General features: G+C 54.7%; 1 protein-coding gene across 1 annotated transcript in view; it reads left to right on the forward strand.

Moving 5' to 3' along the window:
- Positions 1-4,632: 4,632 nt before the first annotated feature.
- Positions 4,633-25,822, forward strand: part of PPL (periplakin) — a 44,861-nt gene continuing 23,671 nt past the window's right edge. Inside the window, exon 1 of the mRNA XM_032843773.1 lies at positions 4,633-4,879. Within this exon, the coding sequence (XP_032699664.1) occupies positions 4,818-4,879 (62 nt within the window). The 5' untranslated portion in view covers positions 4,633-4,817. The remainder of the gene's footprint in view (positions 4,880-25,822) is intronic.

A 25,822-nucleotide genomic window follows, 5' to 3' on the forward strand; every position in this document is an offset into this window, starting at 1 on the left:
GGGTCCTCTGAGCTGCAGCTCTCTGGGAGGGCAGCAGGGTGGGGCTGCCTGGCAGGCAGTGGGGAGATGGCCAGGATGGGGCAGCCTGCCCGGTGTGGGGGGGCCCTGCGGGTAGGGCCCCGAGGCACATTCTCAGGGGATGATTCAGGGGCTGAGTACGGTGACTCACCACGGACCCTTTCCTCCTTCTGCTGCCAGGGTCCAGCCTCCCCTCTGGCCCCAGGGGTGTTGTGGGGAGCTCACCAGGCCCCCAGCCCAGGACCGAGTGTGAGTCAGCCCAGCTGGGCTGGAGAGCCAGCATGATTTTTCCATCCCTTGCATTGTTCTGCAAGAAAAGTAAATACATGTTACAAAACGCAGGGTGAAGCTGGGCCAGTCCCCTCCTGTCCCCTTGAAGAGTGGGGGGGAGAGGGCTTTCCGTGCCAGGTGCTTGGGGCGCCCCATGCCACACTGACTCTTCCCTATCTTACAGATGGGGAAACCAAGACCCCAGTGGGTGAAGCCACCCCAGTCCTGCAAAGGTACACAGGTTGGGGGCGTGGCTGAGCCAGGATTCAAACCCAGGTGGGCTTCAAGCTACAGCCTGGGGGCTCTTTCCAGGTGGGAGCAGGTACTGCATCTGTTTGTTGGAAGCTGTGTTTCTCCGGGGGGCCCAGAGTGTGCTTCTTAGGACGGCTTCAGCGACCAGAATGTAGGTGTTTGTTAACATGCAGATTCCTAGGCCCTTCTAGACCCATCCAACCAGGGGACTCTAGAATCTGCATTTTTAAATGCTCCTCAGGTGGGGCGTGGGCTCACACAGTTGGAGACAGGAGATGGCTGTCCACAGGACGATGGGAGGAGAAGGCGGTGTGGTTAGGGACGGGCTGCTGGTCCCACACACCCCTGTCTCTGGGGCTGGGAGAATGCTGCCCTTCTTGTTTGAAACTGGTTCCCAGGAACACCCCAAGCCAGTGAGGGAGTGAGCACCTCTCCAACCGCTGGGGAAACAACGACAGCAAACAACGAGGGTGTGCGTGACCCTTCGGAAGGCGGTGGCCTCCTGGGAGTCAGCAGCCAGGCCCCGCTGCAGAGAGGGGCCAGGGTTCAGGGACCGAGGATGGTCTGGTTGCCAGGGCACTGGAGGCCCTGCAGGTGCCACCTCCTGGGTTTAACCATCAGGCAAACCCCAGGAAAGCAAATACCCTCCCCCGAGCCCCCACCCCCAGCCGACCGGGGAATGAGTCACTTGGCATAAGAGGGCTCCACGGAACCAAACAAATCCCATCTGCCCAGAGGAGGATGCACGGGGCCAGAACACGGCTCCCACCCCATCCGGCCTGCCCACAGACGAGTGTCTTGCACACGTGTGTATACACACAAAGCCTCACCGGCTCCGAGTCCAGATTTCAGAGAACAGAGCAGGGAGGGATGGCAAAGCACGGCCCAGATTCCTCCCTGAATCTGCTAATTCTCCCCAGCTGAGTCAGCGGGAGGCTGGGAGGGTGGAGGTGGGTGGGGGTCCGAGCTCCGTGCTGGAGCAAGCTGACCCAGGAACCAGCTCCGCTGGGCACTAGGCCTCTCAGGGCCTCAGTGCCCTTCCCTGGAACATGAGATAAGAGTGCTTTGCCCCATGTGGGGAGAGCTGGCTGCTTCACCCAGCGGGGGTCCTTGGAGAGGACCAATCAGCTGAGGCAGGTTGGGCACATGCCATGTTGCCTGGCACAGAGGCGTCCTCCATAAACGAGAAATGACATAAATATCATCAGTGTCATGACTGTTATCAACAGCTGAGCTTCAAGCAGGCTAACCTGGAGGTCCCTAGCCCGGTTTCCTTCCAAAGCCAACATCAACTTCCTTTTTTTTTTTCCTTTTAATTTATCTGTTTCAGAGAGAGAGAGAGCAGGGGGAGGGGCAGAGGGACAGGGAAAGAGAATTCCAAGCAGACTCTGTACTGAACTTGGAGCCTGGCATGGGGCTCTATCCCAAGACCCATGAGATCACAACCAGAACCCTCAACTGATTGAGCCGCCCAGACACCCATGACCATCACCTTTCTAAGAGGTGTGGGGAAAGAAGATTTGGAAATTGGAACAAGTCCGGAGTTTTGACACGGTTTGGAGCTCCTGTGACTGCTTGTACCCCTCATCCCTACAAGCACCCAGCCCCCAGCTGCAGATATAACCCCTTCCCATTTGTGGAGCCATCACTAACTGCAGGGGGCGTGCCACACACATGGGGGGGCTCGCCCTCTGTGGTCGATGCTATTGTTGTGTGCCTATTTCACAGATGAGGACAACTGAGGCTGAGAGTAGCAAGATGACTTGCCCACGTCCACACCGGGGAAAGGGCCCAAGCGAGGACTCCACCCCAGGTCTCCCAGGCTGCTCCTTCCCATCTTTGGAGCCATGATGAGGCTCTTCCCAGACTCATCCAGCATAACTCAAAGAGCTATATCTTTGTCTCAGTTCTTAGACTATCAGCAGCTTGAGAGGAGAGCAGTTTCCTGCTTCAGCACAGGTTCTTCTAGTCCCCAAGTTTTATGTCTTTCATAATCTTTACCTACCAGTACTTCCCAGTTCGGTAAGAAAGTCCAACGAGGAAGATGGTTATCACCATCGAGTGTGATGGGTGCAGATAGAGGGGCATGCAGCCAGGATGGGGCGGGGAGGCACTGGGAAGAGGGAATGCCCCACTTGGGTCATTTTTTTAAAGATTTTAATTTATTTATTTGACAGGCGGAGATCACAAGTAGGCAGAGCAGCAGGCAGAGAGAGAGGGGAAAGCAGGCTCCCTACTGAGCAGAGCCCGATGCGGGGCTCGATCCAAGGACCCTGGGATCATGACCTGAGCTGAAGACAAAGGCTTTAACCCACCTAGCCACCCAGGGCCCCTCCCTTTTCCTATCATTGTAGCGGAACCAGGCAGCCAAAGCTGGGAGAGTGTTAGTATCTGCAGGACGAGTGAATGAAGGAACCCCCTGAAAGCAATAGGCCTTCCCCAAGAAAAATGCACATATGGACACACATTTTGAAAGAAGCTATAACGATTCACAGACCCCCCCCCCCCGAAGCCCACCTTCAGGTGCCTCATTAAGAATAAGATTTTCCTGGAGTCTCTATAACACTTTGAAACTGAAGTCCTTTGGTGGCAGGGGCAAGAGATGGTCTAAATGTTCCCGTGTGTCTCAGATGCTCCGGGGTCCAGGGGTAGTAAAAGTCTTTAGGAATCAACTTCCACAGCAATGTCCTTATTTTATTTTATTTTATTTTATTTTATTTTATTTTATTTAAAGATTTTATTTATTTATTTGAGAGAGAGAGAGACAGAGAGAGAGGGAACACAAGCAGGGAGAGTGGGAGAGGAAGAAGCAGGCTTCCCGCTGAGCAGGGAGCCTGATGCTGGGCTCGATCCCAGGACCTCAGGATCCCAGGATCCCAGGATCATGACCCGAGCTGAAAGCAGAGGCTTAACAACTGAGCCACCCAGGTGCCCCAGCAATGTCCTTATTTTATAAATAAGAACATGTGGGGAAGGGACTGGCCTGAGGACTAGGGATGGGGGGGAGGGTTGGGGGATCCCTGCCTCCTTCCCCTGCAGACCGCATTGTTCCTCCTTTCCTGCTGGGCCCAGCCCTCACCCCCACCCCCCTCTAAAGTGGCCCTGAACCTTCCCAGCTGTCTGGGCCCCATTTGGGCTCACTGCCAGACTCGGTTTACTGTCCATTCAGCTCAGTCCTCTTGACTGGAACACATTTAACTCGGGTGGACAGTGGGCCGCAGTCTAACCCAGGCACCCCGCCGCACACGATGTAACCTGAGCACATGCTGGCTATTTTGAACCAGAATCCAGCGGCTTTTATGACCAGCCATGAAGTATTTCTGTCATGCCAGGGCCCGGAGTCATTAGTTTCAAAGGATTTTTTGTCTACCCTAGATGGCCATGCTTCCTGTACATTTGGGCCAGACGCTGTGCTAAGTACTTCGTGTGGATTCTCAACAGTAGATCTTCAAAAGGACTCTCCTCCTAACCCTTGGGGCTGTGGGAAGTTGTTATCGCTGTTTGACAAATAAGGAAACTGAGGCTGGGAGCAGGAAGACGTCTTGCCGGGTGTCAGCTGACCATTTGTGGTTGAGGTCGGGGATCTGAATCAGGCAGGTGCGCTCCACAACCTCTTTTTTCAATGCCATCGGCACTACTACCACCTGAGTGTAACTGACCAGCTAGCCAAGGCACAGAGACCCATCTAGTCTCGGCCACACCTGTATGGGGGGAACCACCTGGGTGTGAGCCACGGAGACGCGAGCGCTGCGCGCGAGGGGCAGCGGAGAGCCAGGTGAGGGCCCTCAGCCAGGGGGCGCGCCAGGCCCGGGGGAGGGGTGGTGAGTGTGAGGCTGGGTGTGCCCGGGAAAGTGGCCTGTGCGCACCCGCCCACCTGCCAGTCACTAGAGAGCAGGGGCCGGGGAGGGTGGCGGTGTCCCGACAGGTCCCCGTGTCCCACCCCCAGGCCAGGCTGGACGCTCCTCTCGCTCGGACCAGGCCGAGGGCGCGCGCCCAAGGGGCCTGGAAGCCCCGCCCGCCCGGTGGCCCCTCCTCCGGGAAGGTAAGCACCACCTTCTCCTCGAGCGGCAGGGAGAGCCGGAGGCCGGCGGTCGCCCCGCCCCCCGTGAGTAGTGACCGCTCGCCGCCGTCGCCGCGCCGCACTAGGGGCTTCTGCGCCGCCGCTCGCTCACCTGCGTCCCCTGCCCGCCCCTCGGTGCGCGCGGGGCCCGCCCGCCTCCCAGTGCCAGCCCGGCGCCGCGACCCGCCGCCCCCGCCCGCGCACCCCGAGCGCCACCATGAACTCGCTCTTCAGGAAGAGAAACAAAGGCAAATACAGCCCCACCGTGCAGACTCGGAGGTGAGTAGACGCCGCACGCCGCGCCCGGGACGGCGGCGGGAAACCCGCGCGCTGAGGGGCGTCCTAGGCGGGGAAGCACAGCCCCGAGCGTGGGGGCAGCGACCTGGCCGGGAGAGCGGCAGAGCGCCCCCGAAAGCGTGGCCCAGGGGGCGGGGAGCTGAGCCGGGAGTGCGCGCCAGGCGGGAACGCGGCTCCGAGGGACACCCTTGAGCTGGCGAGCGCTGCCAGGGTGGGAATGGGGTGCGCGCTGGGGGCGACCGAGGGGAAACATGATGCTTGGCACCGGAGATTGTAGGAGCCCAGGGAGCATTAACTTGGTCACCTAGAGGGTGGAGAGCTGAGCTGGAAGTACAGGGACTTCAGTGTCCCAGGGTCGCCCTTGCGCTGGGGGTTGTCCTGAGACGGGACGCACCGCAGGGGTGGACGGTGGTGTGTCGGGAGGACGCTAAAGCCAAGGCGGGGGCGCCGCAGGGGACTCAGGAAGTTTCGTGTAGCTCACGGGGGAAGGGAAATTGAGCTGGGCTGGGGAGGGGGCCGCTCGCCAGCGCTTCTTGGAGAGCGCGCAGGTGCTCTTGGCTTGGTGGGGCTAGAGGTGGGGGTGGTGTGCGGCGGGAAGGTGGTCTGTGTGCCGCCTGCGGCAGCTGTTCCCGGTACCTGCCACCCTGCCCTCGAGAGCGTCACCTAGAAAAACCCGTGGGTGTCTATGGGGTCGGTGGGTTGGGGGGGAACGGGCTGAGGCGCCCCTTTACCTATGCCGGGGTTTGCGTGGCGGCTGGGCGTCATCCGAGCCTCCTTTTCGCTGCCTGACTTCCCAGGGGTGTGCCCCACCCCCCAGCGCAGAAACTGGCGGCGTCTCTGAGCCTCAGGTTCCCAGGGCGGCCTGGGAAGGGAATGACATGTCTTGATGTGTTTGCGTTGAGACGGCAGCCCACGTCCGTTTTGATAAGCCTAATGTATTCATTTAATAACCGGTTTAGGGAAGCCTCTTGGAGATGCTGAGATTGAGGGAAGGGGTGGGACTTCGACGCTTGCAAATACGAGTTGGGGGGCTCCTGGCTAGGACGGTGCCCTTTACCAAGCTCTATTCAGGTGGGAGACTCAGCGAATTGCACCGCTCACCAGCTTGGCAGTATCCACCCTAACAGGCCCTCACGCCACCATGATCCTCACTCCCGTCCAGGCCCAGAAGGTGGGAAGGCTCCGGCCAGGGCCCCCACGGTACTCTTGCTGTCCAGCCCAGGCAGACGCTCCAGGCAGGTGCAGGCAGGCCTGGGCACTCACTCCATTTCTGTGAGTTCCAGGTTTTTCAGAAACTGCACCCCCTGTGATTTCAGGGTCCCCCCATCTCTGCTTTGGACTGTTTCAAGCTCAGAGGCATTTATTTTCCCCTCCAAAGCCTCCCCCCTCTCCAGCCTCCCCAGGCTTTCGCAACCCCAGAGGTTGGGCAGGGCCCTCTATGCTGTTCCTCTATGGCTGAGTCCAGCTGGCTCTCAGACCTAGCTGGGGTCCCGTCCAGTCCCTGGGCTGTTCCCTAGAGCATTGCGCAATCGCATACTCTGTGCCAGCCATGGGGGACCGCTCTGTTCTCTCCCCACCAAGACTCCGGCTCCTCCAGCCCTTCACACATGCACACACCCGCACACCGGGAGATGGGCCAGGCCTCACCCTGCCCTCTGCCTTCCCCATCCCTCCAGACCCTAATCCCTTCAGCTGTCTGTCTGGTCCCCCAATAGAAGGTTGGACCTAACAAGGTTATGATGAAATCGTACAAGCTGGAAGGGTCTTGGCTTTCCCAACAGAGGATAGGAAGGAAGGAATTCTCATCCTTTATAGCTTCATGGACTCCAAGGGCCCGGGGCAGCAAGGACTCAGGGTCCTACCCCTCTGTTGTCCCCTCTTTCCTCCCTGCATACTTCTGGCCCAAGGCAGCCATCCTCTGCCCTTGGCTGACAGCCCTGGATCTCAGATCTCAGATTTGAGGTTCTTTCTCCAGGAAGCCTTCCTGATTCTCTCCCTGAGGATGGGATGAGAGACTCTTCCTTTGGGCTCTGTGGCCTGGCACAGACAGCCCTGAGTAGGGACCTGGAGCTTCCCTCCCTGATCTCACCAGACCAGTGCATCCCTCTGTCCCTTCCCCTCAGTGGGACAAGTTCATGGACTGGGTTGTGGGCTGGGGAACAGCCTTGTGTTCTGTTCTCGCAACAAGAATCCTCTGAGTGTCACTTGGTGCCTAGCACTGTCTTGGAGCTTCAAGATGTGGTCACTTGTGACGGGGTCCCTGACCCTCAATCTTTCACCCTGGGGGGCTCTCCTTTATGTGAGGGAGGGTGGGGTTGACAGCAAGATCCAGCATGGCGAGGTGGGTGGGAGCTCCGGCCCCGAGAGCAGAAGGCCTCCTTTCTGATCCCGGCTTTGCCACAGGTGCTACAGATAAGTCGGGGAACCGCCCTGAGCCTCACCTTCCTCACCCACAAAGCTGGGATGGTGTGAATACGTGTCTCCAGCATGAGATCCTGGGAGGGGGGCAAATGTGACGACACACAAAATGCCCCTAGCACACAGGAAGTACCCAGACAGAGGGTCAGTATCACCCCCTTCAGAGCAGGGGACCCAGGATCCGGAAGCAAGGGAACCACAGAAGAGCCCTCTTGGAGAAAACCGCCTCTCCCTGTTTGTCCGCCTTCTAGCATCTGAAACTGGGGAGGGCTGGGACAGTGAACCCCGCTGCTCCTGTCACCCTGGCTCCTAATAACAGGTGTGGGAGCTGATGTTCACACCTAAGCTAATGACAGGGTCAGGCCTGATAGTGCAGGTCACCGAGGATGAGCACAGCCTTCCAGCCCAGCAGGGAAGGTCTGGAGGGGACCTAACCCTGAAAAGCAGCTGAGAGTGCAGCCCCTAGCAGCTGCCCCTTCCTGGTTAGGCAACCCAGGGCGAGCTGCTTGGCCTTTGAGCCGGCGTTTCCTCCCCTGTAGAATGGGCATAAGCATAGTTGTGGGATGATATTGATGGCATGAAGATTAAATGAAATAACACAGGGGAAGAGATGAGAGTTCTAGGAGGCCTCAATCTATGGCAGCTGTGATGATTATAACTACTGAACAAATGCAGATAAGAAACCTACTACGTGCCTGGGGTTGAACTGGATGCTGATGGACAGGCTGTGCACTGCACAACTCCAGGGCTGCCGTTCCCGGGGGCGGGGGGGGGGGGGGAGGAGACATTGACAATCTCCTTGTACTTGATGGAATTATGCTTAATTACTAGTGTGGTTACAGGACTATGTCTTTGTGGTGAGACTTAGAGCTGGATAGATGAGGTCTCTAGCGCATCGACTCTGGTGTGCCTGACTGGTCTGAAGTCAGAGCTGTCAGGGCGGAGACCTAGGAGATCAGGCAGGACTTCCTGGGGAGGTGTCCAACCTGTCATGGGGAGGAGTGGACTGGTTAAAATCCAGCTTGGGAGTTAGACTGAATTCTGCCTCCGTTTGATTTTGGCAAAGAAATTTGGCCTCACAGAGCCTCAGCTTCCTGATCTGTAAAATGGGACTCATTTTGCCCCTCTGCCTAGACATGGGTCCCAGTAAGTCCCCAGCAGCCTGGCCTCACCTCTCAAACTAACCTGAGTTGCATCCTGCAAGAATTAACCTGTCTTAACAGGGAGCACCCTGTGTGGGAGGTGGAGCCCAAGGCTTTAAGGGCTGGTGAAAGGGGTGCCTACCCTCCTGGAAGCCGGCTGGGGTACCCTGAGCCTCTTGGTGTTTGAGAGTACAAAGTCTGATGTCAGTCAGGTGTGAGTTCAAGTCCTCCCTTTGCCCCTCCTGACTGTGTGACCTTGGGCAGGTCACTTAACATCTCTGAGTCTTAGATTCTTCATCTGCAAAATGGGAGTGATGATAGCATGCCCCCGCTGGTAAGGTTGCTAGGTGCCCAGCCCCAGACCCGGCTCGCCGTGAGTGTGCAGTCAACTCCAGCCCAGTCAGCACACACTGTAAGGGTAAGGCTAGTGTTAAGCCCAGAGCTGACCAGGCAGTTGTCTTTTTTCCCCAGGTGGGGCAGAAGATCCGCTGACTCTCCTCCATTCACCTCACCATTCATGGGGCCCCCCCCACCTCCAGTAGCTCCATGGAGACACACCTGTACACACTGATTAGTGACAGCTGGAAAGCCTGAACGATTTGGGGAGGGTTCTGTCAGCAAAGCCCACCTCCAGCCACTGGGGTGGTTTGTACTGGAGGATTCCACCATTTCTCAAGCACCTTCTGCGCACCCAGCACGGCTGTGGGTGTTACAGCGTTGCATTCTGACACCGTGCCAGCCAGTCTGGTGCTGGTGTCTCATTTCACTGAGGGTAACACTGAGGCCAAGAGTAAAGGCACTCACCTCCCTGCTCGTAGCTCACAGGTGGCCGATGCTGGGGGCCCAGGAGCCTCTGGGAAGGGAAACTAGGTCTTCCCACCCACACCTGGGTCTGGTGGCAGCTCTCTCCAGGGACTGCCCCAGGGCAGATGGTGGAGTCACTGGCTTTTGTATTCCCTGACTCCGCCCCAGCAACCCTGTCTGCTTCCCCTCTCTCTGGCTTTGCCCTCGCTTGCCCAGTGCTCCTGTTGGCAGAGGGAAGGAGACCTGATCAATTAGATGCAGAACAGCACTGAGCCTTTGGAATGGCTGCTACTGGTGGCATTTTGAGCATTGTCAGGGACAGTCATCTGGGGATGGGGAGTTTTGCGAGGCTTAGCTCAATTCACACCATTCAGGCAATACCCCAAGGACGGTGAGGGGCACCCAAAGGGCCTGGGCACTAGGGAGAAGCTGCCTTTAAGAACATTTCCAAGGCTCCTTGTCAAGGGAGGAGGCCCTGGGCTTCCCAGCTCCCTCCTACTCCAGGCAGGGGCGCCTGCCCCTCTCCCAGCCTGCCCCAGCCTGTCTCTGGAGAGGGAAGGGGGAAATGGCCTCTGGTCTTTGTTCTCTGTGCTCTTGGTGGCCCTTCTGTGTTTCAGCCTCCTGAGCCTGGGCAGGGAGGCCCCTGGTCCCCCAGGCAGGAGGTCGCTTTCTGCAGGGGCCAGCCCTGCATTGTCCTCAGTTCTGCCTTGCTTATCCTTGCCTAGCCAGCAGCGCAGGCCCTCTTGCCAGCATACTTCCAGTAGCCTCTTTACAGGTCCTGCTTCCACCCTGACACCTTAGTCCCTTCTCCCCATGGCTTCCGGGGAGCTCTTTGCAAGATGCAGATCTGATCCTGTCCCCTGCTGCTTAACCCTTGCCCCTGGATTCCCTTTGCTCTCAGGCCCTGGTTGCGGTAGCCCTGCACACGTGAATCCGTGCCCCTCACCCTGTCCTTTCCACACCGCATCCAACCACATGGCCTTTGCCCACACCGTTCCTCTTGCCTGGAATGCCCTTCCCACCCCCTCTTAGCCCATTTCTCTTCCTCTTTCTTGGTTGGTCTCTGTTCCTTAAGCCCTCCCTAACCTCTTGTCTTGCCCATCTCCTTGATCCTTATCTCAGCGGCCATTTAACTCTGGTCCTTTGGCCAGAGGGAGGTGGATATCTCCCCTCCCCACCCAAGAGACTGGCTGGTGGAGCACGTGTGCTGAACGAATGAATGAATGAATGAATGAACGAATGAATGAGGGTGAGCCATGAAGGACTGCTAAGATGCTCTCCCTCCTTGAACCCCTCACAGGGCACATACTGGTGCGTGCACACGCACACACGCGTGCACACATACGCACACTGACCAGGAAGGTGGGGGTGGGACAGAATGTGAGGGCCTGAACAGAGAGTGTGGTTGACCCCTGTCCTCATCCAGCCACCTTCTCTGTGCTCAGTAAGCAGGTGGCAACAATGCAGGGTGGTAAATGCTGGGACAGTGGAGGCAGAGAGGCCCCGAGCCAGCCCAGAGGCTTCTGGGGGAGGAGCAGGAGGTGGGTGGATGGAGAGAGCCTGGAGCGGGATGAGGCGGCGGGGTAGGTATCTCCAGTGCATCAGCCTGAAAAGTCATCAGTGAACAAAGCTAATGAAGGAGACAGAGTACATTTATGTACGTTTGAAAAAGCATTCATACAAAGCAATTTGATGTGTGTTTTTTGTTTTTTTTTTCCAATATGATGTTTCTGGATGCAGACAGAGGTACGTAGTGGAAAGCATGAAACGGGCTTAGGAGGAAACCAGTAGCTCCAAAATCACCCTCCCCCAGAGGAGGCGGCTGAAGGGGTAATACACCATAACATCATATTTCTTTGTAAACAAAATCCAAAGCAAGTACGGCAGCGTGGGAACATCAGATGAGTCTTGGTGGTAGGGTTCTTTTCTGTGCTTTTGTGTGTGTTTGAGCTAGATCATGAGTTTTCAGGTCTTTAAAGTGAGGAGTGGGATGGGCAAGGAGAGCTGGCAGCAGGAACAGCATGGGCTGGAGCCTGGAAGGGAGCCTGGAGTCCTGTGTCTCAGAGTCTGGTCATTAGTGGGAGAAGGGGTCATGGGGAGAAGGGGAGGTAAGCCCAGGGGGGCAGGTCCTGAGGCCAGAGGAGCAAGACTGGAAGGCAAGCAGGTTGGTTCTGGATCGGGAGACACAGATGGAAAGTATCAGGAAGGCGGCAGGGGGTACTGGGAAAGCTATGAACATACAGGAGGCTCAGGGTTGAGTCCTGGCTTGGAGTGGCCGCCCTAAATGAGGATATGTGGTGTTTCTTGGCCCCGATGGCTCTTTCAGGTGAGGCTCAGAGTTCAGTAGCCCGCCCAGCGACCCTGAGCTGCTCTAACACAGGCATTCTGAGCTGGGAGCAGGCAAGCTGGCCACCGGAGTGTCCCAGCTGGCTGCCTGGCCCACACTCGCCTGGGCGAAGGGTTTGTCAGGCCTTGTAAGGTAGCTGCCCGCCCAGCCACTCCCTGACGGGCAGCTCCGTCTGTGGCCCGCTGACCCCGGAACGCTGCAAGGAAACGACTGCGTGTGGAACTCCTCGCTGCCCCGGTGGCCGGGCTCGGGCCTCAGACTCCCATCTTTTCTGGTTTTCATTTCTCCGTCCTGGGTGTGGGGACATTGTGGATCCAACTGAAGGTTGAAGAAGGATTCTAAGTCTGTGCCAAGAACTGAGAGGTCTCGGTCCTGCTGTCACACACGAGTAAGGAGCTTCACTCTTACCAAGTATAAAATGGGCAGCCAAGCTCCACCGTTCCTGCGGGGGAGGCCGGGGCCCATGGGCAGCGACAGAGGGCATGGTGGGTGGAGTAGAAGGAACCTGAATTTGGGAGTTGCAGACCCGCCCTTCAGGACCTGCTGTGCTGCTGGCCACATTCCTACCCCTCTCTGGGCTTGAGGAAGGTCGGGACTTCGCATGCTGTGCAGTCACTCCCATACCCCCAAGAATGGTGCCAACCACACGTAGCACTCAGTAGACGGTGGCAGAAGGTCTCTCTTGACTCTGTGGGTTGGAGGAGCATAAGCTTGTGGAGAACACTGGAGACAGTGGGTGTACAACATCAGGGATATAGTAGGTGCTTAATAAATGGAGCCTGGTACTCCTGGTCTTGAACCTGGAATGATGTCCTGACTTGCAGGGGCACTGAGATTGGCTTGAGCCCCGTTTAAACCTTGCAGAAATCTTCAAGGTTAGCCCTGATGTTACCCAAGGCAAACCTCTGCATGTGGGTAACAGGAGCCCAAGAGCACATGCCTGGCGCGGGCCTGGGGGTTGGGTGGCTTCTCTGGGCGGAAACAGATTAGGCCGGGAAACGGATCTGCAGTTACTACACCAGCAATCTTCTCTGTTTAGGACGTACTTCCCCAGGATTAATAGCTGGGTGTGGAGGATTTTACTGTCTAATTACCATGGAAGTTTCTAGTAAGGAGAGTATCAGTCAATTGACCAATCAATCTGGTATTTACTGCATGTTTCCTGTGTACTGCTTTCTTACAAGACTTCCTTCCTGTAGAGATCTGGGGATTCTTCCTCAGTCCACTCCCCCTAACCCTGTGACACATTACTGTGGTTCATTTCCGGGTTCTCAGCCTTGGTGGTACGTTAGACTCATATGGGGAGTTTAAAAGCAGTGTCCAGGCCCTTTCACAGAACAAGTAAGCCAGAAAATCTCTGGGGTGGGGCCCACACCTCCGTCTTTGGATGTGTAGCCAGGGATGCGAACCCCACATTTACACTGATAACTTTGATCCGTCTCGTCCGTGAGGTACACACACCTACCTTGCTTTCCCATTGCTGTGGCAGCTGCCCAATCCGTTGTGCTGTATTCCTTTATTCTCAACTGTCCTGTATCATTCTGTTTCAGGTGTGTGTCTTGTAAAATGGCACAGAGCTGGCTTTTGTTTTGTTTTTGTATTCTCACCTGAGAGTCTTATCTTTTTTTTTTTTTTTAAAGATTTTATTTATTTATTCCACAGACAGAGATCACAAGTAGGCAGAGAGAGAGGAGGAAGCAGGCTCCCCTCTGAGCAGAGGGTCCAATGTGGGGCTCTATCCCAGGACCCTGAGATCATGACCTGAGCTGAAGGCAGAGGCTTTAACCAACTGAGCCACGCAGGTGCCCCAAGAGTCTTATCTTTTAACAGGAGAATTTGACTCATTCACATTTATTGTAATAACTGATGTATTTGCACCTACCTCTGATATGTTAGTTTGTATTTCTTATTTATCATGCTTTCTCTTCTGTTTCCTTTTGGCTCTTTTCCTTCATTTAATTGGGTCAAGCTGTATTTTTCACAATTAAGTTAGGATATAAAGCCTGAATGAGACAGAGTGGGTGAAAATATCCTGACCCAGGCATTCTGAATCTTTGCAATTATAGTCACTGGGGTGTTTTTCTTCATCCTACTTATTAGGTTATAAACCTTTGGACTGTGTGCCTGGTTGGATGTCTGCCTTTGGTTGAGGACATGATCCTGGGGTCCTGGGATCAAGTCCTGTGTTAGGCTCCCTGCTCAGCGGGGAGTCTGCTTCTCCTTCTCTCTACCTGCTGCCCCATCTGCTTGTGCTTGAGCCACCTGCCCTCTGTCGAATAAATAAATGAATCTTTTTTTTTTTTTTAAGATTTTAATTATTTATTTGACAGAACAAGAGAGCACAAGCAGGGGGAACAGCAGAGGGAACAGCAGAGAGAGAGGGAGAAGTAGACTCCCCACTGATCAAGGAGCCTGTTGCGGGGCCCGATGCCAGGACCCTGAGATCCTGCCTAACATCAGCCTAACTGACTGAGCCACCCAAGAGCCCAATAAATAGAATCTTAAAATAATGAACCTTTGGACTTACCTATCTTTGGGCGGGCAGTTTGGTGCCCTTAATTCCAGGTTTTGCTTAGGTTTGAAGGTCAATAAATAAGTGTTGAATTGAGCAGACATCTGATAGCATGTTAACAACTCCTGTCTTGGGTTGGTAATGGAGAAGGGCCTGTTCCCAGGGCCTGTAAGGGGGATGGAGAGATGACGAGTTGGGGGTGGGGCTGAAAGGTTATTCAGGAGTGATTGACTACCTAGAAGACGGCTGGGGTGACAGCAGTCATCCATCTGGATGCTTACTAGTCCAGTGGCTACCTGACTTCAGAAAATTCCAGGGCTCCCAACTGCACCCAGCAGAGCATGGTCCCTGCGTGTAGAGGGCCAGAGCCCCTAAACCACAGCCCCACGCCCTTTCCCAGGCCCCCAGAGCTGCCCCAGCCAAGCTGCCCCTCCTCCCGAGTCCCAGTCTGTTCCCTGGGAGCAATAATAGTACCAACCTGGAGTGGTTGTTATGAGGATCCAAGTGGAAACATGTGTCAGGCCCTGGAGCAGGGGATAGCCTGGAGAGGTGTTCCCTCTGTGCTGATTCCTTCTCCCAGAAGGCCTGCTCAGAGGGACAGATTGGGAGCCCCTCACGGTGGCATCTTAGGAGGATGTCTGAGTCAGTTGCCACCACTATTACTCAACTGCTGGGATTAATTGTACTGAGGCAGATGCCAACAAGGTGTAAATCACTAGGCCCCCCCTGAGTGGGAAACGCCTTGCTGCTTCATCCTGTCTCCCCAGTGTCTCCCTGTCATTTTGTGGATGGGTATTGATGTCACCCGCGTTCTGAGAAGGTGTTTCTGGAGCCTGTTCTAATCCTGGCACCACCACTTCCCAGCTGTGTGACCTTGGGGGAGGGTGTTCTCATCCCCTCTAAGCCACAGTTGTCTTCATCTGGAAAATGGGGGGTTAGGAATTGTGGCCATGCTTTCAGAAGTCTGCTCAGTTCAGTACCTATTTATTGAGCCCCAAAGCTGTGCAAGGCCTGGAATTAAGGGCCACAAAGGGCACTCTAAAAGATGAGTGGGTCCTGTGGTGCCTGGATGGCTCAGTCGGTTGAGTATTGGATTCTTGGTTTTAGCTCAGGTCATGATCTCGTGGTTCCGAGATCAGTGAGATCACGCCCAGCTCTGGGCTCTGTGTTCAACGCAGAGTCTGCTTTCAGATTCTTTCTCCCTCTCCCTCTCCCACTCGGGCTCTCTACATCTCTAGAATAAATAGATAAATCTTTAAAAGAGAAAAAGGTAGGGGGTGCCTGGGTGGCTCAGTGGGTTAAAGCCTCTGCCTTCGGCTCAGGTCATGATCCCAGGGTCCTGGGATCGAACCCCACATCAGGCTCTTTGCTCCGCAGGGAGCCTGCTTCCTCCTCTCTCTCTGTCTGCCTCTCTGCCTACTTGTGATCTCTGTCTGTCAGATAAATAAATAATAAAATCTTTAAAAGAAAAAGAAAAAGGTGACTACATCCTTATTGTCCAAAAGTGTATAGTCTAATAAAGGCAGGATTAAGAAAAGTGCCAAGGGGGGCACCTGGCTGGCTCAGTTGGTGTCATGTGATCTTGATCTCGGGGTTGTGAGTTCGAGCCCCACATTAGGTGCAGAGATTACTTAAGATTAAAATCTTTAGAAAGAGAGAAGTGTCCAATGACTGTAAGAGTGGCTTTCTCCGCGGACTGTAAGATTTCAGTGGATCTGGTTGTGAAGGAGGGGGATGGAGAGATGACGAGTTGGGGGTGGGGAGGGCAATAGGTACCTAGCAGGTGCCCTCAGTATTTAGCACTCATTTCCTGAGTGCCTACCGTGTGTGCCTTTGTGTCAGGGATGGACAGATGTCTGGGAGGGACAAAAGGAAATGGGGGCCGAGGGATACCCAGCACCAGAGGTATACCTCCCAGCAGGTCTGGATGTCCGCAGAGAGTGCGCCTGCCCTGGCTGGCCCTGGAGGCAGGACCCAGAAGAGGATGACCCTAGCCAGCAGGCAGCCAGGTCCCTGCTCTGGGCTCTGGGAAGGGTGAGGCTGGTTCTGGGGAGAGGTGCGCACTCTTATGCATTCCAGACATTCCAAAACTGATGGCTCCTGCCCACCCTTCCCCTTCTCCGGTGCACACCCGCTGAAACAGAATTAACCCTCAAAGGGAAGGATGGGTAGACGTGATCAAGGGGAACACGGGGACTGACTCAGGCCTGGAAGCCTAGGTGGTCCTGGCCAAGGAGGAAGAGCATTTCCTGCTAGACAGATGCCTGCGCCCACCAATTTCTGTCTCCATACACAGACAAAGTTGAGTTGTGATTGATGGGGGACAGAGCTGTTCCAGGCAGGCAGGGACAGCTAGGGACACGGTCATATGGCAGGGCTGCAGCACCCCTTGGGGGGAGTGATTTCATCCCCAGAGTGGCAGGTCCTGAAAGAGGCCAGGGCAGGAGAGAAGCTGTTCTTCCAGCCTGAAGGGAGAGATGGCAGGGAATGAGCCAAATGCCGGTGAGTCTGCCCTGGGGCCCGTGGGCAAGGGCATGGGGCTGGGAAAGGGCATGGGGCTGTGGTTTAGGGGCTCTGGCCCTCTACACGCAGGTACCATGCTCTGCTGGGTGCATCTGGGAGCCCTGGAATGTTTTGAAGTCAGGTAGCCGGGAATCTGTAGACCAGACCTGGCCTTGGGGCAGGTGTCCCGGCAGCCTGTGTAGATCTTGTGGGAGAGTGGCAGAGAGCAAAAGGGATGACCATTTACTGAGTGTCCCTAGGTACCGGGCTCTGAGCAGGACCACTAGATCCTCTGAGAGCACCCATCACCTTTACTATGGCAGAACCAATGGGCTTGTAGCAAAGTGGCCAGAAGCCACAGAATCACCTGAACTCTGCCGTCCTGCTTGGGAACCACCAGCCACATGAGGTGTGTTTAGAATAAGGCAAGATGTGCTGCAATTTAAAACTGCATGGCATGGGGCGTCTGGGTGGCTCCGTGGGTTAAAGCCTCTGCCTTTGGCTCGGGTCGTGATCTCAGGGTCCTGGGATCGAGCCCCGCATCGGGCTCTCTGCTCAGTGGGGAGCCTGCTTCCCTTCCTCTCTCTCTGCCTGCCTCTCTGCCTACTTGTGATCTCTGTCACATAAATAATAAAATCTTAAAAAAAAAAAAAACTGCGTGGCAGGCTTCAGAAGATGTAATATGAAAATGGTATGTAAAATAACGCATTAATAATGTTTCATCGACTATCTGTCAAAGTAATTTCTTAGATACATTAACTAAATAACATATCATACAAAAATTAAGTTCACCTGTTTCTTTTGACTTTTTTTCATGTGGCTGCTGGAGAAATGTAAACCACAAATGTGGCTTGCAGCCTATTTCTACGGGACAGCAGTGGCCACATAGTACAAACCCCCACTTGGGGATGCTCCCGACCTATGAAATGTGTCTTTCCGTGCACCGCTCCACAAGTAGACACCATAACCCTATAAACGGATGAGGAGATTCAGGTAGGTGGGAGCAATAGCACGTCTGCTTACGCCAGTCACCCGCGCGGCTCATCGCACTGTTGCTGGGGTGTGATGTGTTGGGTGCAATCCTGAGCCTCCGCCATGTGACTGCCACATGCAAAGTGCTTTGCAAGGATTATCTCCTTGAATTGTCTCAATTCTCTGGGGTTGGACAGATTCTTATCACCATTACACAGACAAGAAAATAGGCAGAGAGAGGCTAAGGCTAAGCCTGCCCGGGTCAGAGCAACACCAGACCCTGCGTTCTTTCTCTGCGCCAGGATGACTCAATTTCCCTCCCTGCAGGCAGGATAGAGAGGAGAAATGGGCCAACCAGTTTAGCATGACTTGGGCACGGAGAGCTGAAGGCAGCAAGGGTGGCTCTCGCTGCTAGCTGGAGGGTTGGCCATTCATGGTGTCCTTGGAGAGCCTGGGTCTCTCCTGGAAGTAGGAGGCTGGGAAGTAGGTCCTTCCAGTGGCTGCTGAGCTTGGGAAGGAGTTAGACTGAGTGGGTCAGTTGGGCATGCAGTCAATAAACCAAGTCTTAGCCAGGGTGGTCCTGGAGGTGATCTACAGAGACCCCCATTACCAAAGTCCCAGCTGGAGCAAAGGCCCTGAGGCAGAAAAGGCTGGGTACAGGGGTTAGGTCTGGGCATCCTCTGGGCCTTGGGGAGGAGTTTAAACTCTATTTTCAGAGCATTTGAGACGCCTGATGCCCTGGCAAGTTGGAGTCCAGACAGTGGTAAGATCAGGCTGCATTGTGGACATGTGCTGAAGCTGGCTGGAGGCAGCAAGAGAGTGGGTACAGGGAGGCAGTTGGGGGTGGCTGTTGCACTGGGCTAGGTGAGAAGTAGCAACCTTGATCAGGTTGAGACCACAGGGCAAAGGGAGGATGGAGGCACAAGAGATGTGTTCCTGGGTGGAACTGAGGAAGGGAAAGGGAGGGATCTGGGGTGGTTCTGGGTTTCTGCTTGAACAACCAGGTAGACGGGCCCTCCCTGCTTTCCCATTCTGCGGTTTCCCTCCTACAGATGGGGGAGATTCTTAGAACAGCAGAAACCCTGCGGTGGAAACACACCATACCTTTCAAATCCCAAACCTCTTTCTAAGCCCAAACCCAAGACCAGGTCTGGGATCCGAATCCTCCCAGCAGCCTTACTACCCATATATGTACACCAGCCTCTCCCTGCAGGGATTGGAGGAGATATTTCCAAATATTGATGTTACTTGCAAATTTCCCATGCCTGGGCGAGGCGACATCACAGGGACGAGCCAGAGCATGTCTTGGCTTGTGTGAGAATCCGTGTGAATGGTGTGCTGGCCCCGGGTCTTTTTTTAATTTTTTTTTTTTAAGCTCCCTGGTGCCAGTGGGTTCTGCCTTCAGGCCTTTCTTTAAAAGGAGCCCAGATCCCTGGACAGTGACTCCAAGTGGAGGCAGAGAGCCTGGGCTCACCCATACAGCAACTCTCTCTCTCATTTAAACCCCTGGCCGAGCACTGCGGCAGGCATACTGCCATGAGCCCCACTAACATATGGGGAAACTGAGGCTCAGAGAGGCTAAGTAATTCACAGCTTAGTAAGGACCGAGTCAGGATTCAAATGCACACCAGCTGCCATGTGTCCGGGTGCTTAACCATCAGGCCATACTGCCCCTCCAGCCAGGGAAAAGGGCAGGGAGCACCTTCCCGAAATTAAAGCAAGAAGAGGTAGGCAGCAGGATGGGAGTGGTTAGGGTCCCCTGAGATGCCTGTGTTCTTTTCCTGCTCATATACTCCATCCCTGGCGTCTAGATGACCTGGTCACTAGATGACCAGGACGGTACCCCTGCTGGCCCGCGCACCACCTCCCCAGGCTGCTGCTGACCTCCTGGGCTTGGGTGGCCTCCTGCAGAGCAGGTTGGACTGTGGTTATTGAGTTTCTAACTCCCGGTGACAGAACGGGGGTACCTGACGCCGTTTCAAGCTGTCAGGCTCTCTCCCCGCTGTTCAAGGGCTCTGAGTGGAGCCTGGGACACAAAGAGACACCTGTTCTAGGCTGGCGCCTGCAGGCTCAGACCCAAAAGGCCCTTGTTTGTCCCTCAGTGTGTCCTCAAGCCCAGCCCAGGGCTCTGGGGAGATGCCAGGCAGCCCCCTGGCCGGCTTGCACCCCGTGTTTCCCTCCTTGTGCCAGGAGTCTCACATACAGACTAGGCCACATACATGGGGCTCCTTGGCATACCTTGGACAGGACCCTGGCCCTGCTGGGCCCAGTCCAGACCCCAGACTCCTCAGCCCAGGAGGAGAAAATGAGGGCTGATTCTCTGGAGAAACGGGCCCAAGTCTGCCTAGGACCCCCCAACCTGGCTTGTGCACCCCACACAGCAGCTCCTGGGCAGGGCCAGGCCAGGCTGGGCTGGACTGAGGGGACTGTCGTGGGGACAGCTGAATCCTGAGTCCTACCAGCTTCTACCAGGTGGTGTCTTGGGTCATAGCCCCACCTCCTCCCTGCCTGCCAACAGGTGGGTGTCCTAGATGCCATTCCCATCACCAAGATGTCCTGTAGGGGTTTGCTGGAAAACCCAGAAATCTGGAAGGAAACTTTAAAAACTAAACTATAAACTTGTTTCTAACTCCCTGGTTTTCCCCTCATGTCCTTTTTCTGGTCCAGGACCCCACGTCACAGTCAGCGGTCCCATCTTCTTAGGCTCCTCCAGGCTGATGGTTTCTCAGTCTTGTCTTTCGTGACCTTGACACTTTTGAGGGGAGCTGGTCAGGTGTGCTATAGACTGTCCGTCGGTTTGGGCTTGTCTGCTGGCCTCTAGCCGTGAGGTGGAGTCATACACTGAGAAGGGTTCCTTGGAAGCAGCCTCGTGTCCTCCTTGGTCCCCGGGATCAGGTGTTCTGCTGTGCTGATATGCCTTCCCCTGGGGAAGTGAGCCTTCTGTCTTCTCCACTGTGAGTTCACTGATTTTCAGAAGAAACCTCTTCTACGGGACTAGGCGTGACTGGCAAGAAGGGGTCCCCAGGCAGAGCCCAGTCCATGGCTCAGGGAGCCACATATGGGCTCAGGTACATGGCAAATGGCACCACCTGCAGGGGAGTACAAGGGCAGTGGGAACGTGTTGTGTGAATGAGCCGCCATCCTCACCGTTTGTGAGGCCTCTCCGGTGTGCTGGGTAGTTCGAGGTCCTTCACTGAACAGTACGTGTTGAACGTCTCCTACGTGCCCCGCACTGCTTCGGCCCCAGTTGAAGCCAGGGAGATTCCACTTGTGAAGCTACATGATCTCTAATCTGCTTTTGGGCCTCCTGAGGCTGCCCTGAACCTCCAGCTCTTTCCTTGAACCTCAGAGTGGTCTTTGAAACCCAATTCAGGTGTTTCCAGTAGTGCTCCTGACCTGTCCCCCACCCACCTCACTTGACTAGGTGGGATGGACTATCCCCACTTTACTGATGGTAAAACAGAGGTTCAGAAGCATAAAGTAGCTCCTCCAAGCTTACCCCAATGGCTGGTGTAGTCAGGATTTGAACTCTGTCTGACTCCAGGCACCAGCGGCCTCCTGTATGATCTCGGGTAGGTGCCTTTGCTTCTGAGGGCCTCGATTTGCTCATCTATGTAATGAGCAGGTGGGGCTGGATGACTTCCAAGCCACCTCCTAGTACCAAAGGCCACTTGCCCTGAGAACCTGTGTCCGTGTTAAACTTCTGAGTAAGTAGAAGGAGGCCGGGTGTGTCCCTCTCCCAGCATGTCACTCAGACGTGCCTCCCCTCTCTGGGGTGCGGGCACCTCGGTTTTCCTGGCTCTGCCGGTGATTGTCGTTTCCGTGGGTGGGACAGGACTGGACGGGGGTGGTGGGGAAGGGCTGTATCTTGGTCTTCATCAGTCGGCCTGATGCCCTGTCTGGCTGTCCCCGTGGGTCTTATTAGTGAGATGAAAAGCTGGACTGGCCAGGCAAGTTCCCAGTCCTTTTGGGATCTCCGTCCCCTCCCTGCACGTTCCGGACCTGCCCACGTTCCTGCATCCCTACACTCCTGGCCAGAACGCAGGACCCTGTGGGGCCTCTCATTCCTGATGCCAAACCCAAAAGGCAAAATTACTAAGACTGTGCCTCAGAGGCCTGGATTAGATCCCCAGCTCTCCTTGTCTCCTGGTAGTGGGACTCGGGCCAAGTTCTTCTGTCAGTGCCTCAGTTTCCCCATCTGCAAAATTGGAGAACAGTGCAGCTTCAGCAGTGGTGGGAGCGAAGCTCATCTGTGTGTGACTTGCTCAGCACTGGTGGGCACAGAGTCAACTTTCTGTGTGTTAGCTAGCGTCTTCTAGGCAGCTGGCCATAGCCTGGAGCTGGTCTAGCCTCCATGGAAAACAGGAGAGAAGGCAGGAAGAGGGCTAAAAGGGGTGAGGGAAGAAGAAACGAGCCCCTATCACTTGCCAAACAATGGCACTTGCCAATTTTTTTAGTATCAGATTTAATGAGATGTAAGTCACAGAACGTACCATTCACTCATTTAAAGTACACAATTAGGGGCACCTGGGTGGCTCAGTGGGTTAAAGTATACGATTAAATGGTTTTTAGTATATTTGTGGAATTACCCAACTATCACAATCAATTTTTTAAAGATGATTTATTTATTTATTTGACAGACAGAGATCACAAGTAGGCAGAAAGGCAGGCAGAGAGAGAGGGGGAAGCAGGCTCCCTGCTGAGCAGAGAGCCCGATGTGGGGCTCGATCCCAGGACCCCGGGACCATGACCCGAGCCAAAGGCAGAGGCTTAACCCACGGAGCTACCAGGGTGCCCCTATCACAATCAATTTTAGAACATTTTCATCGCCCCCCAAAAAGACCCCATACCCTTCAGTGCTCACTTACCAGCCCCACCCCCGGCCCCGGCCATGACTAATCTGCTTTCTGCTTCAATGGACTGGCCTGGTCTAGATAGTTCATGTAAATGGAATCCTACCGTAGGTGACCTGTTGCGTCTGGCTGCTTTCACTTGGCGTAATGGTTTTGCGGTTCACCTACGCTATAGCAGATATCTGTGCTTTGTTCCTTTCTTCGCTGAGTGATATTCTGTTGTACAGATATTCCACATTTATCCATTCATTGGTTGATAACCACTTGTGTTGTTTCCACTTTTTGGCTTTTGTAAATAGTGCTGTTATGAACATTCGTGTTTCGTTCAAGTTTTTGTGTGGGACTGTGTTTTCATTTCTCATGGGTAGGTACTTAGGAGTGGAAGTACTGGGTCATGTGGCAATTTTATGTTTAACTTTTTTTTTTTTTAAAGGAAAGGCTTTTTGTTTTGTTTTGTTTTTAAAGATTTTATTTATTAGGGGCGCCTGGGTGGCTCAGTGGGTTAAAGCCTCTGCCTTCGGCTCAGGTCATGATCTCAGGGTCCTGGGATAGAGCTCCGCATTGGGCTCTCGGCTCAGCGGGGAGGCTGCTTCCCCCTTTCTGCCTGCCTCTCTGCCTACTTGCGATTCCTCTCTCTCTCAAATAAATAAATAAAATCTTTTAAAAAAGATTTTATTTATTTATTTGACAGAGATCATAAGTAGGCAGAGAGGCAGGCAGAGAGAGAGAGAGGAGGAAGCAGCAATCTGCTGAGCAGAGAGCCCGATGCGGGGCTTGATCCCAGGACTCTGGGATCATGACCTGAGCTAAAGGCAGAGGCTTTAACCCACTGAGCCACCCAGGTGCCCCATTTATGTTTAACTTTTTGAGAAACTTCCAGACTGCTTTCCAAAGCAGCTGCACCGTTTTACAGTTCCCACCCTCTAGTGAGTGAGGATTCTTATTTCTCCATATCCTTGTCACCAAATCGTTGTGATATGTCTTTCTGATCATCACCATCCTGGTGGGTGAGAAGTGGTATCCCATTGTGGTCTAGGGTACTTGGCAGTCCATGCCTCGGATGTCCTGGGAGCCCTGCAGGATTGTCATAGGAGGTTGTTAACAGCATGGACTTGGGGGCCTGCCTGGGTTGGAATTCTGGCTCGAACACTTAATTACTGTGTAACTTTAGGAAAGTTACTGAAACTCTCTGGTCCTCCATTTGCACATCTGTAAAGTGGGGAACAATAATATCATGACCCCCTGGGCCAACACCTACCTCACAGGATTGTAATGAAGATTAAGAAGTGAGTGGAGAGCCTGGCATGTGGAAAGTAAATACAAGCTCATACTATTCTGGTGATGGCGGTGGTTGCCATATGTGTGCTTGTGATTTTCCCAGCACTCCTGTGAGTAGCTGTGAGCCCCGTAATTGATAAAATGGCCTCTGGAACAAGACTGCCTGAGCAGAGTTCAGGGTGTATGATGCTGGACAAGCACCTTGACATCTCTGAGACTTGGTTTCCTATAAAGTCTCTGTAAAGGGGCACACAGCCCTCCCCTGGGGCTTAGGGTGAGGATGTTGTTGGGGAAGTGCCTGTGAACATGTCTGATGTCTGGCGAAGCATGCGTGGAAAGTATCAAATTATCACGATCCCTTGGTGGGCATCCCCTGTAGACAAACGGAGAAACGGAGGTATCTCGAGGGTAAGGTGCTTGCCTGAGATGGTCCAAGCAGCACATGACCCCCCTGGACTTGGAGCCCATGCCTGTCTGGCCAGAAGCTCCCACGGAGCCCTCCTTCGTCCTCTGCCAGGAGCACCATGTTCCTGAGCCTGCTTATTCCACTCCCCCTCCTTTGTCCCCTTTCTGGTGCTAGGATTTGGCTGGAATAATGGGCCAGCCCAGGTTGGGGTCCAGAAGGCACTTTGCTCACATTTCGCAGCCAGTGAAGGGGCTGGTTTGGGAGCTGGTCCCATGTCCTGAGGTGGGGCCGCACGGAGCCAGCGACCCCCACCGAATCCACACGGGGGGTTCCTGATGATGCTTGAGCAGTTGTGGGTTAAATATTTGGTTTAAGATTCGCCACATCTGAGTGCCGCAGGCCAGGCTGAGGGTCAGTGGTTTGGTGGAGGGGAGGGGCTTGGAAGGACTCATGTTCCCCATGTGGTCTGACCAGCCAGGGGGGTGAGGGCTGTGGGCTCAGTCCATGCCCTGGCAGCCCAGCCTTTACCCTTCCTTGCTCCAATCCCCCACACAGAGTCCCTTCTGAGCCCTCTCTTCCTCTCCACTGAATACCAGCTTTCGGTACTGCCGGACTGCTTAGAGCCTTTCCAGGCTCATGGACTTGTCAAGGGTCCAGGTTTTCCTAGCTGCCTTGACTCACAAAGCCTGCATTCTGGGAGTGACTTACAGGATTGGGGTTCCTGGGACCCACTTTGGGAAAGGTTGCCTCCCTGATCGACTTGGCAGAGGGTGCCACCTGGGTCTTGTTTCTCCCTCCCTCCCACCCCTGGGCCCTGGCTCCTGTGCACCCAGGCCTGGCACAGAGCGGGCTCTCAGTCAGGGTTTGAGACACGGTGGACAGACTCATAGGTTCTGTTGGCTGTGCCCGATTCTGCCGGCTTACCAGCAGTACTAGAGTGTTGGACCTCAAACTCCACAGGGGATCAGGGTCCCCTGGAGAACCCGTAATAACCAGAGCAGTAATAATACAGCTTCCCGGGCCCAGCTCTGGAGATCCAGATCCAGAGGGCCTGGGTTAGTTCCTGGGAATCTGAATGTTTTGTGCCCCAGGACATGGGTCCCAAGTCTCCATCTGAAGAATTCCACTGTGAAAAGGTGGTGGCCGCCCTCTGCCTGAGGGTCCAGAGCCCTGCCCTGCCCCCCACAATGGACATGCCCAGGACCCACCTTTTTTGTAGCCTCTTCTCATTGAAGCCTTCTGCCCGTGAGCCCCAAACTCTTCCCCATTCTTCAGAACCTAGCTGCCCCCCACCTCCTCCAGGAAACGTTCAGTGACCAGTCGGCCAACCAGGAGGCTCCTCTGGGCATCCCGAGCCCCCTCATGCCTATCTCAGTCGTGTGACCATTTCTGTAAATGCTGATTTCCTCCCATCTAGGGAGTGACCTGTCAGAGGGTGAGGCTTTCTCTGTGCACAGTGCTGGGCCTGGCCTATAGTGGGTGCTTAATGAGTGCAAGTAGAATGAATCCGAATCCACACGGGGGGTTCCTGATGATGCTTGAGCAGTTGTGGGTTAAATATTTGGTTTGGGTGCTTGGCTGCTTGGGCTCTACTGTGGAGCCAGTGCAGAAAGGTTTTCAGTGGAGATTGGGGAATTAGGTGCTAATTTTTTTTTTTATTAAAGATTTTATAGGGGCACCTGGGTGGCTCA

Source organism: Lontra canadensis, unplaced genomic scaffold (genome assembly GCF_010015895.1).
Source record: "Lontra canadensis isolate GAN:19392208 unplaced genomic scaffold, GSC_riverotter_1.0 scaffold143, whole genome shotgun sequence".
Taxonomy (NCBI): domain Eukaryota; kingdom Metazoa; phylum Chordata; class Mammalia; order Carnivora; family Mustelidae; genus Lontra; species Lontra canadensis.